General features: G+C 45.6%; 1 protein-coding gene across 3 annotated transcripts; it reads right to left on the minus strand.

Annotated features, from left to right (window-relative positions):
• Positions 1–8,153: 8,153 nt before the first annotated feature.
• Positions 8,154–11,794, minus strand: LOC309526110 (uncharacterized protein). 3 transcript variants are annotated; one of them, XM_082212022.1, is made up of 3 exons: positions 11,736–11,794; positions 10,374–10,519; positions 8,154–9,500 (listed from the first exon to the last, which is right to left on the minus strand). In XM_082212022.1, the coding sequence occupies exons 2-3, from the start codon at positions 10,441–10,443 to the stop codon at positions 8,986–8,988; spliced, it is 585 nt and encodes a 194-aa protein (XP_082068148.1). In that variant the 5' UTR covers positions 10,444–10,519; positions 11,736–11,794; the 3' UTR covers positions 8,154–8,985. The 3 variants fall into 3 exon arrangements, with proteins under 3 accessions (XP_082068148.1, XP_082068146.1, XP_082068147.1); XM_082212020.1 differs by having other exon boundaries at positions 8,154–9,503; XM_082212021.1 differs by lacking the exon at positions 11,736–11,794 and adding an exon at positions 10,660–11,288 and having other exon boundaries at positions 8,154–9,503.
• Positions 11,795–12,409: the final 615 nt, after the last annotated feature.

Consider the following 12,409-nt stretch of genomic DNA (forward strand, 5'->3'; position numbering starts at 1 on the left):
TCTTTCTTGTAGTTTGGATCCATTGCTTCGTGTCCGCTTCTCTGGAGCAGTAGAAAACAACCTTTCTCCCTCCTCTATGTGACATCCTTTTATATATTTGAACATGGCTATCATATCACCCCTTAACCTCCTCTTCTCCAGGCTAAACATGCCCAGCTCCCTTAGCCGTTCCTCATAAGGCATCGTTTCCAGGCCTTTGACCATTTTGGTTGCCCTCTTCTGGACACGTTCCAGTTTGTCAGTGTCCTTCTTGAACTGTGGTGCCCAGAACTGGACACAGTACTCCAGGTGTGGTCTGACCAGAGCAGAATACAGTGGCACTATTACTTCCCTTGATCTAGATGCTATACTCCTATTGATGCAGCCCAGAATTGCATTGGCTTTTTTAGCTGCCGCGTCACACTGTTGGCTCATGTCAAGTTTGTGGTCAACCAAGACTCCTAGATCCTTTTCACATGTACTGCTCTCAAGCCAGGTGTCACCCATCTTGTATTTGTGCCTCTCATTTTTTTTGCCCAAGTGCAATACTTTACATTTCTCCCTGTTAAAATTCATCTTGTTTGTTTTTGCCCAGTTCTCTAATCTGTCAAGGTCGTTTTGAAGTGTGATCCTGTCCTCTGGGGTGTTAGCCACCCCTCCCAGTTTGGTGTCATCTGCAAATTTGATCAGGATGCCCTTGAGTCCATCATCCAAGTCGTTGATAAAGATGTTGAATAAGACCGGGCCCAAGACAGAACCCTGTGGCACCCCACTAGTCACTCTTCTCCAGGATGAAGAGGAACCATTGATGAGCACCCTTTGGGTTCGGTCAGTCAGCCAGTTACAAATCCACTGAGTGGTAGCATAGTCAAGACCGCATTTTACCAGCTTCTTTACAAGAATATCATGGGGCACCTTGTCAAATGCTTTGCTGAAATCAAGGTAGGCTACATCCACTGCGTTCCCTTCATCTACCAGGCTTGTAATTCTGTCAAAAAACGAGATCAGGTTAGTCTGACATGTCTTATTTTTCAGAAATCCATGCTGACTATTGGTGATCACAGCATTCCTTTCTAGGTGCTCACAGACTGTTTGCTTAATGATCTGCTCCAGAATCTTCCCTGCTATTGATGTCAGACTGACTGGGCGGTAATTATTTGGGTCCTCTCTTTTCCCCTTTTTGAAAATAGGAACAACATTTGCCCTCCTCCAGTCTGCCGGGACTTCGCCTGTTCTCCAGGAATTCTCAAAGATGACTGCCAGTGGTTCTGAGATCACATCTGCCAGTTCTTTTAATACTCTTGGATGCAGTTCATCTGGCCCTGGAGACTTGAATACATCTAATCTAGCCAAATATTCTTGTACTATCTCCTTAGTTATTCTGGGCTGTGTTTCCTTTGCTGAATCATTTGCTTCAAATTCTTCAGGTCGGGCATTGTCTTCTTTATCGGAGAAGACTGAGGCAAAGAAGGCATTGAGGAGTTCAGCCCTTTCTGTGTCCCCTGTTTGCATTTCACCATCTTCTCCTCTGAGTGACCCCACTGTTTCTTTGTTCTTCCTTTTGCTACGAACATACCCATAAAAGCCTTTTTTGTTGCTTTTAACCTCTCTAGCAAGCCTGAGTTCATTCTGTGCTTTAGCTTTTCTGACTTTGTGTCTACACGTGCTGGCTATTTGTTTGAATTCCTCTTTGGTGGTTTCCCCCCTTTTCCATTTTTTGTACACATCCTTTTTTAATCTTAATTCAGTTAAAAGTTCTTTAGATAGCCACCCTGGTTTCTTTAGGCACCTTCCATGTTTTCGTCTCATTGGTATTGCCTGACGTTGTGCTTTTACTATCTCCGTCTTAACAAACTCCCAGCCATCATGAACTCCCTTTCCTTTTAGTATTGCTGTCCATGGGATCTCACCCAGCACTTCCCTAAGTTTTATGAAGTCGGCTTTCTTAAAGTCAAGAAATTGAGTCCTAGTATGCTTGGCTGCTACTGTCCGCTGTATAGTAAACTTCAGAAGAGCATGATCACTCGCGCCTAATGATCCTTCCACATCTACCCCACTAACCAGGTCATCAACATTGGTTAGGACCAGGTCTAAAATGGCTGTTCCTCTTGTTGCTTCTCCCACTTTCTGGACAATGAAGTTGTCTGCAAGGCCAGTGAGGAATCTGTTTGACCTTATGCTCTTGGCTGAGTTTGACGTCCAACAAATATCCGGGTAATTGAAGTCCCCCATTACTACTATCTCCCTTCCTTTTGCATGCTTGGCCATCTGTTCCAGGAAGGCATCATCTATGTCCTCCGTTTGGCTTGGGGATCTATAGTAAACTCCCACAATGAGGTCTCTGTTATTCTTCTCTCCCTTAATTTTGACCCAAATGCTCTCACTTTGGCTTTGAGGTTCTAAATCTTGGATCTCTTCACAGGTATACACACCCCTGACATATAACGCCACTCCTCCTCCTTTCTTGTCTGGTCTGTTTCTCTGAAATAGATTGTATCCCTCCATTATTACATTCCAATCGTGGGACTTATCCCACCAGGTTTCAGTGATGCCTATTATGTCATATTTAGTTTGCTGTACCAAGAGCTCAAGCTCATCTTGTTTATTTCCCATGCTTTGCGCATTAGTGTACAGACATTGAAGTCCATTAATCATTCCCCCGTGTCTCTTATTTAAGGATTTTTTCCTCCCTCCACTAGGTCCGCGTGCTGTTTGCTCCATTTGGTCTATGACATTTGGATGATCATCTTCATTAATTGATAGACTCCTACCTTCAGGAGCACTGTCTCCCTCCCCCACATTAGTCAGTTTAAAGCCCTCCTGATGAGGTTTCTGAGATTTTTGGCAAAAACATTTCTCCCAACCGTTGTGAGGTGCAGCCCATCACTTGCCAGAAGTCCATCTTCAAGAAACTGCAGTCCGTGATCTAAGAATCCAAACCGTTCCTGTTTACACCATTTGCGAAGCCAGCTGTTCACTTCCACTATTTTCCCCTCTCTCCCTGGGCCACGTCGTTCAACCGGGAGGACAGACGAGATGACAATTTGTGCATTTAGACTTGTGGTGGGAGCAGTGGTGTAGCGTGGGGGGTGCACCTGGCGCAACATCTGGGGGGCGCGCAGAAGAGACTCGAGTGCTAAAATCCACGGGTTAGGGGGGCGCAAATTACTTGCCTTGCCCCGGGTGCTGAGAACCCACGCTACGCCACTGCCTGGGAGACTGGGGTTCTAGTCCCTACTCAGCCACGAAGCTCGCCAGGTCACCTTGGGCAAGTCCCTGCTTCTCAGCCTGGCCTACTTAACAGGGGTGGTGTGAGACAAAATGGGGAGAGGGAGAACCTTGTACACTGCCCCAAACTCCCTGGAGAAAAGGTGAGACATACATGTAATAACATAAATAAAAATAAAATAAGTGGTCTCACCTACAGCTTCTTCTTCTGATTCTTCTGATGCTGGTTCTTGCGTGGGGACGTGTTGATCCATGGTTATCTTCACAAAAGCAACGCTGCTGTGTACAAAGTAGTAGCAGTAGTAGAAATAAAAACAAAACAAAACAAAACAAAACAAACAGTTATTTCTACCCCACCCCATCTGGCCGGGTCTCCCCAGCCACTCTGGGCAGCTCCCAACAGAATATTAAAAACCACAATAAAGCATCAAATATTAAATACTTCCCTAAACAGGGTTGCCTTCAGATGTCTTCTAAAAGTCAGATAGTTGTTTATTGCCTTGACATCTGATGGGAGGGTGTTCCACATAGTGGGTGCCACTACCGAGAAGGCCCTCTGCCTGGTTTGATGCAAGATTTAACGCCACTGATCTTGGTTAGGATATAAGAAGAGCCTAGACTCAACACTAGGAAGAACCTCCAACATGGTGGCGGTTGTTTTTTTTAAAAAATACTAGATAGCTTCTAAGTAGATGCACATTTTTGTGAGATCAGGCTAAATTGATTTAGTTCTGAATTAACTGCAGTGTAATGGTACACATCTGAGCTAAATCTGTCCTTGCTTACAGACAGCTTCTCACCCCAAAGAGTGGTCAACATAGCAGAAGATCAACAGAAGAATCAGACTTCACATGAGATGCAGAGGACAACCCTGACTCTGCACGCACTACAGGATCTCTTCACCTGCTCACTTTTCATTTTCCTATAGGCTACCACGTCCCAACTCTGTACCAATACCCCTTTGCCTTGTATGGCGAACAAGCAGCCCAGTTTCAATGAGTACATGTATGACATCAATAATGGCAGTGCTCAGCTCAGAGAACCCTGCTATCGGGACGTAGGTGGCACCAGAGGGGGGAAGAGGGCAAATACCTGCCTTCACCAAAAGAAACTCATCCTTCACTTGCTACCCACTCATTTCTGGTTTAGTGGTTAAGAGTGGTAGACTCGTAATCTGGGGAACCGGGTTCGCGTCCCTGCTCCTCCACATGCAGCTGCTGGGTGACCTTGGGCCAATCACACTTCTGTGAAGTCTCACAGCCCCACTCACCTCACAGAGTGTTTGTTGTGGGGGAGGAAGGGAAAGGAGAATGTTAGCCGCTGTGAGACTCCTTCGGGTATTGATAAAAAGGGATATCAAATCCAAACTCCTATTCTTCTTTCTTTCTTGAACCCTAGAAATATCCTTTGTCCCTTCTGTGCCTCAACATTTCCCCCAGCGCCACCACAGCACAGGGGAGTCCTCTTTCCATCCCTGCTTAATCCCTAGTCGTCTCACTTTACCCTCTCTGCTTTTCTTCTCCCAAAGTACTGCATTAAAGTTAAGCTTACCCAATGAAAGGTCACAAATGAGCCCCAAAGCAACACGCGCCACAGAGCAAAATGCATACAAGCCAGGAGGGAAGTGAAAAGCAGAAACAGGGAACCCAAATTACCTCTTCCAAGGCCTTAGCTACAAATGAAGCCCTTCAGGGAAGGTTGTCATGCTAGGACTTTCCTCCTAAATCTCTCCTCTCTCCCAGCTGCACACTTGCTCCACTTAATTTGGGCCAGCTGTTAAATTAACCCCTTAGCATTTGCAGGGGCTGCTAGATTAAGGCTGAAGTCTTAACCTACTTACCTGGGGGCGGGCCCTATGGGACTTTCCTCTGAGTAGATTGTAGCCTCAGACTTGGGCCCTGTACACATTGCCATTTACTCCAGTGAGCTCTCACTGCTGGTGTTTGAAGCCACATTAGCCACAGTCTTTATGTATTCTCTTCGTTCTTGGGAAATACCGTGGTTTGATTTGTTTCCACTCAAACCAGCTTCCATCTCATTTGAAACTGAAGCTGTGGTGAAGCTGAGGTGTGTACAGTTCTGAAAGCCATTGCACACAAACAGGTTTTGGGTAAAATGGAGGTGTGTGTGTGTTGTTGTTGCAGGAACAGGGGGAAGAACGTAGGGCCACATTCGCCCCATGCATTTTAAGGCACTATGATACAATTTTGATGGCATCCCCGGAGAATTCTGGGAGCTGGAGTTTGTTAAGGGTGATGAGAGCTGTTAGGAGGACCCACTATTCTCCTCACAGAACAACAGTTGTCAGAATGATTTAATGGAAATAATAATAATAATAATAATAATAATAATAATAATAATAATAATAATAATAATATAATTTATTTATACCCCACACCATCTGGCCAGGCCCCCCCAGCCACTCTGGGCTTCTCTCAACAGAATATGAAAAACATCAAACATTAAGAACTTCCCTAAACAGGGCTGCCTTCAGATGTCTTCTAAAAGTCAGATAGTTGTTTATTTCCTTGACATCTGATGGAAGGGGATTCCACAGGGCGGGCACTACTACCGAGAAAGCCCTCTGCCCCAGCTCCTTCAAGGATGCTGACTAGGGAAACACCTAAAGGGTCTCGAAGCTGGACCTCAGCGTCCGGGCTGAAAGATGGGGGTGGAGATGCTCCTTCAGGTATTCTGGGCTGAGGCCATTTAGGGCTTTAAAGGTCAGCAGCAACACTTTGAGTTGTACTCGGAAACTCGAGAGCCATTGAAGGTCTTTCAGGACCAGTGCTATATGGTTTCTGTGGGACCCTAGGAAATCTCCTAACAAGTCCTGGCACCCTCAACAAACCACAGCTCCCAGAATTCTTTGGGGAAAGCCATTTGGGGCTTCCTTTGAAGGTAACCCGGAAACTACAACTAATCCCTTAGCTTCCCACTTAAGTGTTGTCATCAGCATCCCAAAAGAGTTAGCTAGCTTGCAAGAGCCACAATTAAGTGATGATGCTCTTTAGGCTAATGGGAGGGCCTTTCCTCCACATCCATCCATCTGCCAACTACCTGGCAGGTGAACAAAAGCCAGAGAGTTGCAGGGAAGTGGAGACAGGCTGGAAGCTGAAGGCATCGACATGCTTGATCTATGCTAGATTCAAAACTGCGACTAATGGAGAAGCGAGATCTCTTGGGGTGTTAATGTTATGTGCTGTCAGGAGCAAGCAAGTCACACTGTGCAAGTTGGAGCAAACTCTTTATTAGCAAGAACAGGATATGCACAGGGTCAGGCCTGATGAGCACAGCAGCTCATCCTGGGTAGTTCTTGCCTCATGGATCAGAAGTCCCCGTCCCCCCATAGCTGCCTAAGTCCCCTCCTCTCCAGCAATTGGAGACTGCACCTGTGTGAAGTCAACCTCTCCCCACCCTTTTCATGCCTCTTCTGGTTCTGGAAGACCGGGGTGGTGGTGGAGGGGAGTTTGTCACAGCAAGAGGGGGAGACAACCGTGACTCTTCAGCAGCCTGACTTATCTTTGCCTCTTGGTCTTCTTTCTCCTCTGCTTCAGCTTCTGCCTCTGATTCTGGGCTTCTCTCTGCCCCAGACTCTCCCTGCTCACTAAACCCTGTTGCCTCCTCAGCTTCTGACACCTTCTCCTCCCAGTCTTCTCCCTCAGACAACTCATTGTTGTCCCACCACACATCCCCAGGCTCTGAGCTTTCTTCCCTTGGGGGTTCCTCAGCTGGTTCCTCCTCCCACTCCTCTGCATCCAACCAGTTCATGACATGCAATCTCCATGGTGTGCTCAGGTTGTACATGTGTGTCAGTAAAACCATATATCCTGAAGACACCAGTCTCTTCTGACCTTCATTACAAGGAAACTGAACCAGGGTTAGCACCTGGGACCCCTTGAATCTCACAACAGGTGGTGCAGGGCCGGCCCAGCCATTAAGTAACAGAAGCCCCTGATGCAGTGTCCCATGGGTACTCCATCTGCCCTATCTTCTCTGCTACTGCTGGAGAAGGGGCACTGGCATTGGTGCTGATTTCCAGTGAAATCCTACCCAAATCATATAAGATCATGCTGAGTTTATGAGATCGGTGCCAATGCTGGTGCCATTTCTCTGCTGATGGCGGCTGGGCAGAACTTTCCAGTTTTGCCTCAAGTGCCAAATTGGGATGTGCCACACCTGGGATGGTGTGTAAACCATATAATATTTTGATACTCCTAGCTTAGCTCTCTTTCTGCTGGAGGTCTTAATAAAGAGAAAATGCATCTTCCCTTTCCATCTCAGTCATCCAAACAGAGGGGGAGGGGTGCACACAAGGATATTCTCCCTGCTTTTACCCCGAGAGCAAAAAACCCCAGTTCCAGAATGAGAGTCAGATCTAGAATAATCTAGAACCCGGGAGAGCTGCTGTCAGTCAGTGTAGACCAGGCTTCCTCAACCTTGGGCCTCCATATGTTTTTGGCCTACAACTCCCATGATCCCTAGCTAGCAGGACCAGTGGTCTGGGATGATGGGAATTGTAGGCCAAAAACATCTGGAGGCCCGAGGTTGAGGAAGCCTGGTGTAGACAATACTGTAGCCAACAGTCTGGTTCAGGGTGAGGCAGCTTCCTGTGGAGCCAAGTGTGTTGAGTTAAAGGTGAATTTTGGATATAATGGAGATGTAAAAGATTTGGATGATTATAAAAGATGCAGGAGGAAATGATTAACAATAGGACCCACAAAGGGGAGGAGGGAAGTCCAGGAGATTCTCTGGAATCTTGTCTTTATGTTTGTGATTGTCAGATTTTAATTTGAAAACCAAATAAATAAATTTATTTAGAAGAAGGAGGAAAGAGCCCCTTGCATTCAAAAGGAGCACGTTCCTTACTGCTTAAGGCGGCAAACAGAGAGCAGAAAACAGAAAAAAGGCACACACACTAAGCTTTATTAGCAACACAACCACCATCAAAAAAGCAGGAACAGCCTATTATTAAGGAGAAGCCAAGAGATTCCGATTCAGGACAACCTTTGCCCCCCCCTTCCAGTTGCTGATGACTCCAACTCCCACCAGCCCCAGCTAGCTTTACCAATGATTAGAGAAGATGAGAGTTGTACTCCGATGTCCAAAACTATGGTTCACCGCAGTCATCAAAAGACTCTTCACGATTATCTGAGCATAGATCAGGTGCACAGAACATTTGGTGCTCCAGACATTGCTGAACTACAACTCCCATCAGCCTCAGCAAGCATGAGCCATGGGCCAGGGGGGTGGGAGTTGTAGTTCAAGCAACTCTGAAAGGCTAGCGGTTTCCCCACACTTGATTTAGATGCTTATTTTGTGATGGGAACATCCTGGTGTCTCCTCCTAGGGACGGGGAAGATGGCTGTCCTCAGCTATCTAGCTTCTCCCAAAGACAATTTTCACAAATCGGTCACTCAGAACTAAGCAATTAAAGCTATGTAACTGAAAGAGGACAGTGAGCTCCACATCAAGCAGTCAGTGAAACGCTTTCTTACGTCCTTCACACAATCACCTTCCTAAGCTAAACAACCACAACAGATCTCCTTTGGTGGGTGTTGGATCCCTCAAGGTCCACCACGTTCTCGGAGCCTGACCACCTTCCATGTGGCTTATGTGGTTCTCCTCCTGTGGGTATTCTCATGATCATGAAACCTCGATTCAGCATCAAAGCTCTCACCACAGTTTAGACCTCGGCAGGGTCTCTCCATTGTGTGGAACGGTCCATGCGGCTCACGGTCTAGCTGGAGACCCGCTATTCCTGCACACAACAAACATTTACATTCTTTGGTTTTGTTGCGAGTTGTCTGGAGTTCTGTGAGGTTTCTTCCCACAGTCCGTGGACCTCATTGCCTGGTGAACTTTTTCGTGCAATCCCAGGTTTGATTTGTGATGGAAGCACTTTCCGCATTCATCGCATTCGTAGGGCACGTGAAAGGTCTTGTGTAAGCTTAGGCTTGCAATCCGATAGAAGCCCTTCCCGCACTCCGAACATTTATACCGTTTCTCGTTTGTCCTGAGTGACGGCAATTCAGAAGCCTTTCTGCTGTGACTGCCACTTTTTCCAAGTTTTGAGCTTTGAAATTGCTTCCCTTCCCCACAGATTCTCAGATGAGCACCATGACTCCCCTTGTCTGGATCTTCTCGTTCAGTGAAGATTCCATCCAGATCGGATACACACTGAGCCCTCTCATTTCCCAATTTCTCCCTTGCTCCATCCTGATCACGCAAGATCTCTACTTCCACTTCAACCTCCATTCCTTCTCCCTCAGTCTTCCACTCCAGCACATCATCTGCTGGAAATAAGAGAGAAACTTTATTTTAGAGAGAGCTGGCAAGTTGGATGCTAACCTGCAGAAGGTGCAAATACAAATGCGTAAAGTGTTTCCTTATACTTATACTTTGCTCCACCATGAGTGAAAAGCATGTTGCAATGAGTTTACTTTTCTTTCATCCCTAACCATCAACAGGGAAAACACATATTAAATAGCCAAGAAAATTAAGCCAGAATTCTAACAGGACAGAAGGAACAGTGATGGATTGGAAGTAAGGGGAATTTCAGGAGCAGCAAAAGGCAGCATAAAATGAGGTTGGCCTTTCGGGCACAAGTGGCCACCTACAGGATAATAATAATAATAATAATAATAATAATAATAATAATAATAATATTTTTTATTCATACCCCACCCTCCCCAGCCAAGGCTGGGCTCAGGGCGGCTAACAAGCAATAATAAAAAACAAGTTGAATGAATACAACTTAAAAACAAGATTAAAATACAACATTAAAATATTAATAGGTCTCACAGTGGCTAACATCATAGGTGGAGAAAGGAAAAAGAAAAAAGAAAGAGGGGGAGGGAATCAAACTGGCTCCAAGCCAAAGGCCTGGCGGAACAACTCTGTCTTACAGGCCCTGAGGAAAGAAATCAGATCCTGCAAGGCCCTGGTCTCATGAGAAAGAGCGTTCCACCGGGCCAGAGCCAGAGTTGAAAAGGCCCTGGCTCTGGTTGAAGCTAATCTAACTTCCTTAGGCCTGGGACCACTAGGGTGTTGCTATTTATGGACCTTGAGGCTCTCCATGGGGCATACCAGGAGATAGGAAGATATCACAGCCCTGACCCCTTAGCAGCTCTGTGACCCACAAGAACACATGGAAAGGGCCTCACCTGGGGGGAATTCTTCCATCCTGTCCAATCCCACTTCAGATGAAGGGCCTGAGGGTTTGTCTTCTTCCATGGCCCTCTTTACAAAAATACTGTTGCAGTGTACAAGATGAGAAGGAATGCCAGTGATCTAGGTTGATGAGTTGAGTCTATGGAAAAGAAGATAGTAAGAAGAACCTAGAACCAGCTTGTTATGGAAATTACGGGAGGGCACAACTTCAAAGTTGTAAACAGTTACAAATATTATGCCTGATAATATCCTTTCGACTTGACAGCTCAGGGAATATACCTAGCTTTATGAATCACATAAAATCAACACCTTTGCCAAGTTCCTCCATTCCAACACCATTTTGCCCTTGGAAAAAGGACTCTTTCCCCCTGCCACCTCCCCAAGCTTGAAGACATGTATACACTCCAGGAAATGCCCAGAGGTGACAATTGCTGGGCTCATTGTTCTCCAAGGGAAGCCAGAGCTCATCACCAGACTTGCCAAGGGGTCCAGACATGCAAAGGGAGTTCTATTGTACTTTGGGTGGTGGGACTTCAGAGGTGTTTACCTATGCTAATCTTATACCTGGGTCTTGCCCTGACATGTCTAATTATGCTAATCTTGTACCAAGGACTTGTCTGGACATGTTTGCCAAGGTTAAACTAGTGTAACCCCTGTCTACCCCTCCCCTTTAGTGACATGTCAGTGATGTAGCAACGATGTATCAATGATGCTGTATGAACTGTATTCTGGGATATGGTGTGAAAGTTTTAAAAGTCCTTGTCACCCCATCCTTGGGGTTCAAAATTCCTCTTTGAACCTGTTGCGCAATAAACTTTGGTCTACAGCTATTTGCTCCGGTTGGTGGCTGGACTCCTTCCTTTATTCCACAGGGACCCGCGGGCTCTGCCCGACCAGCTGGGGGACTGAGCAGCAAATCAGTCTCTTAAGTTTAAGCCAAGAAAGAGCATTCTCTATAAGATTGAATCTCAATATACATATCAAGACTTTGAGATTAGACCACTGAAGAAGCCCGGAAAACTATCTTGGGAGTGTGCTACCTGCAAGTCCCAGTTAAAGGGCCCCATCAAGGGCGAACAGCGTCCTATTGATTATTTGGACTGCCAGGGAGAAACAGGTGCAAAACCCTGTCTCTACAACTCTACTAGCATCTCTCGGTATTGTGAATATCACTGAACTTACCTTTTGTTGGTACCTTCATGAACTTATCTAATAGACTGAGTGAAGCATTTGAAAAAAATCTATTGAAACCAGACATTATAAGTTCATTTTAGGCTGGGTAGTTCGCTTTGTTTAATGTTTTGTATTTTTCTCAGAAGGTTGATAAAGTAAGCCTAGCCATCATGGCTACTTACCTCTTCCAAGCCCCTGGCTGCAGATGAAACCCTCGCAAAGGAAACAGGTATGAGAGGACTTCCACCTCCTGAGCCTCCTCTTCCACACAGCTGGACCTTGGCTCATTTTGAGTGGGGCCAGCTGTGAGTCGTTCCCTTAGCATTTGCAGGAATTGCTGGGAGTGCCTCAAACATTGCAGGCAGAGCATTGCAGAGCAGGTGTGTAGCTTTAAAGAGAACTGTATTCCCCTCACAGAACTACAATTCTCTGGAGAGAGATGATGGTGATGATTAATTGAATTACCATACTTATACAATCTTTTTAGACTTCCACCTGCACCTCTGATAATCCACCGTTTTATCCACTTCTTATACATTTCTTAACTTTATATTGCCTTTAAGTCTCTTAACAAATTATCCTTTCCTTTATCTATTTTGCAATACTTCCAATAATATTCCTCACAGAACTTCTTGTAAACCTACAAACATCGTCTGGTCTTCACGAATACTTTTCAAATAGTCCGTAAATTTACTCCAGTCTTCGGTGAATTTCTGGTCCCGCTAGTTTCAAATTCTTTCTGTTAATTTATCTAATTCTGCATAGTCCATTAACTTCATCCTCCATTCTTCAATCGTCAGTAATTCTTCTTGCTTCCATTTTTGGGCTAATTCTTGCTGCTGTTATTGCATATAAA

This window comes from Podarcis vaucheri (genome assembly GCF_965113315.1).
Source record: "Podarcis vaucheri genome assembly, chromosome: 2".
Lineage (NCBI taxonomy): Eukaryota > Metazoa > Chordata > Lepidosauria > Squamata > Lacertidae > Podarcis > Podarcis vaucheri.

What these genes read in the sequence shown, in the direction of transcription:
- LOC309526110 (XM_082212020.1), bottom strand. Translation starts at nt 10,443, where the DNA reads ATGGAAGAAGACAAACCCTCAGGCCCTTCATCTGAAGTGGGATTGGAC. An exon ending in GATGGAAGAATTCCCCCCAG is followed by an intron (nt 9,504 to 10,373) that starts GTGAGGCCCTTT and finishes TCTTATTTCCAG; the next exon opens with CAGATGATGTGCTGGAGTGG.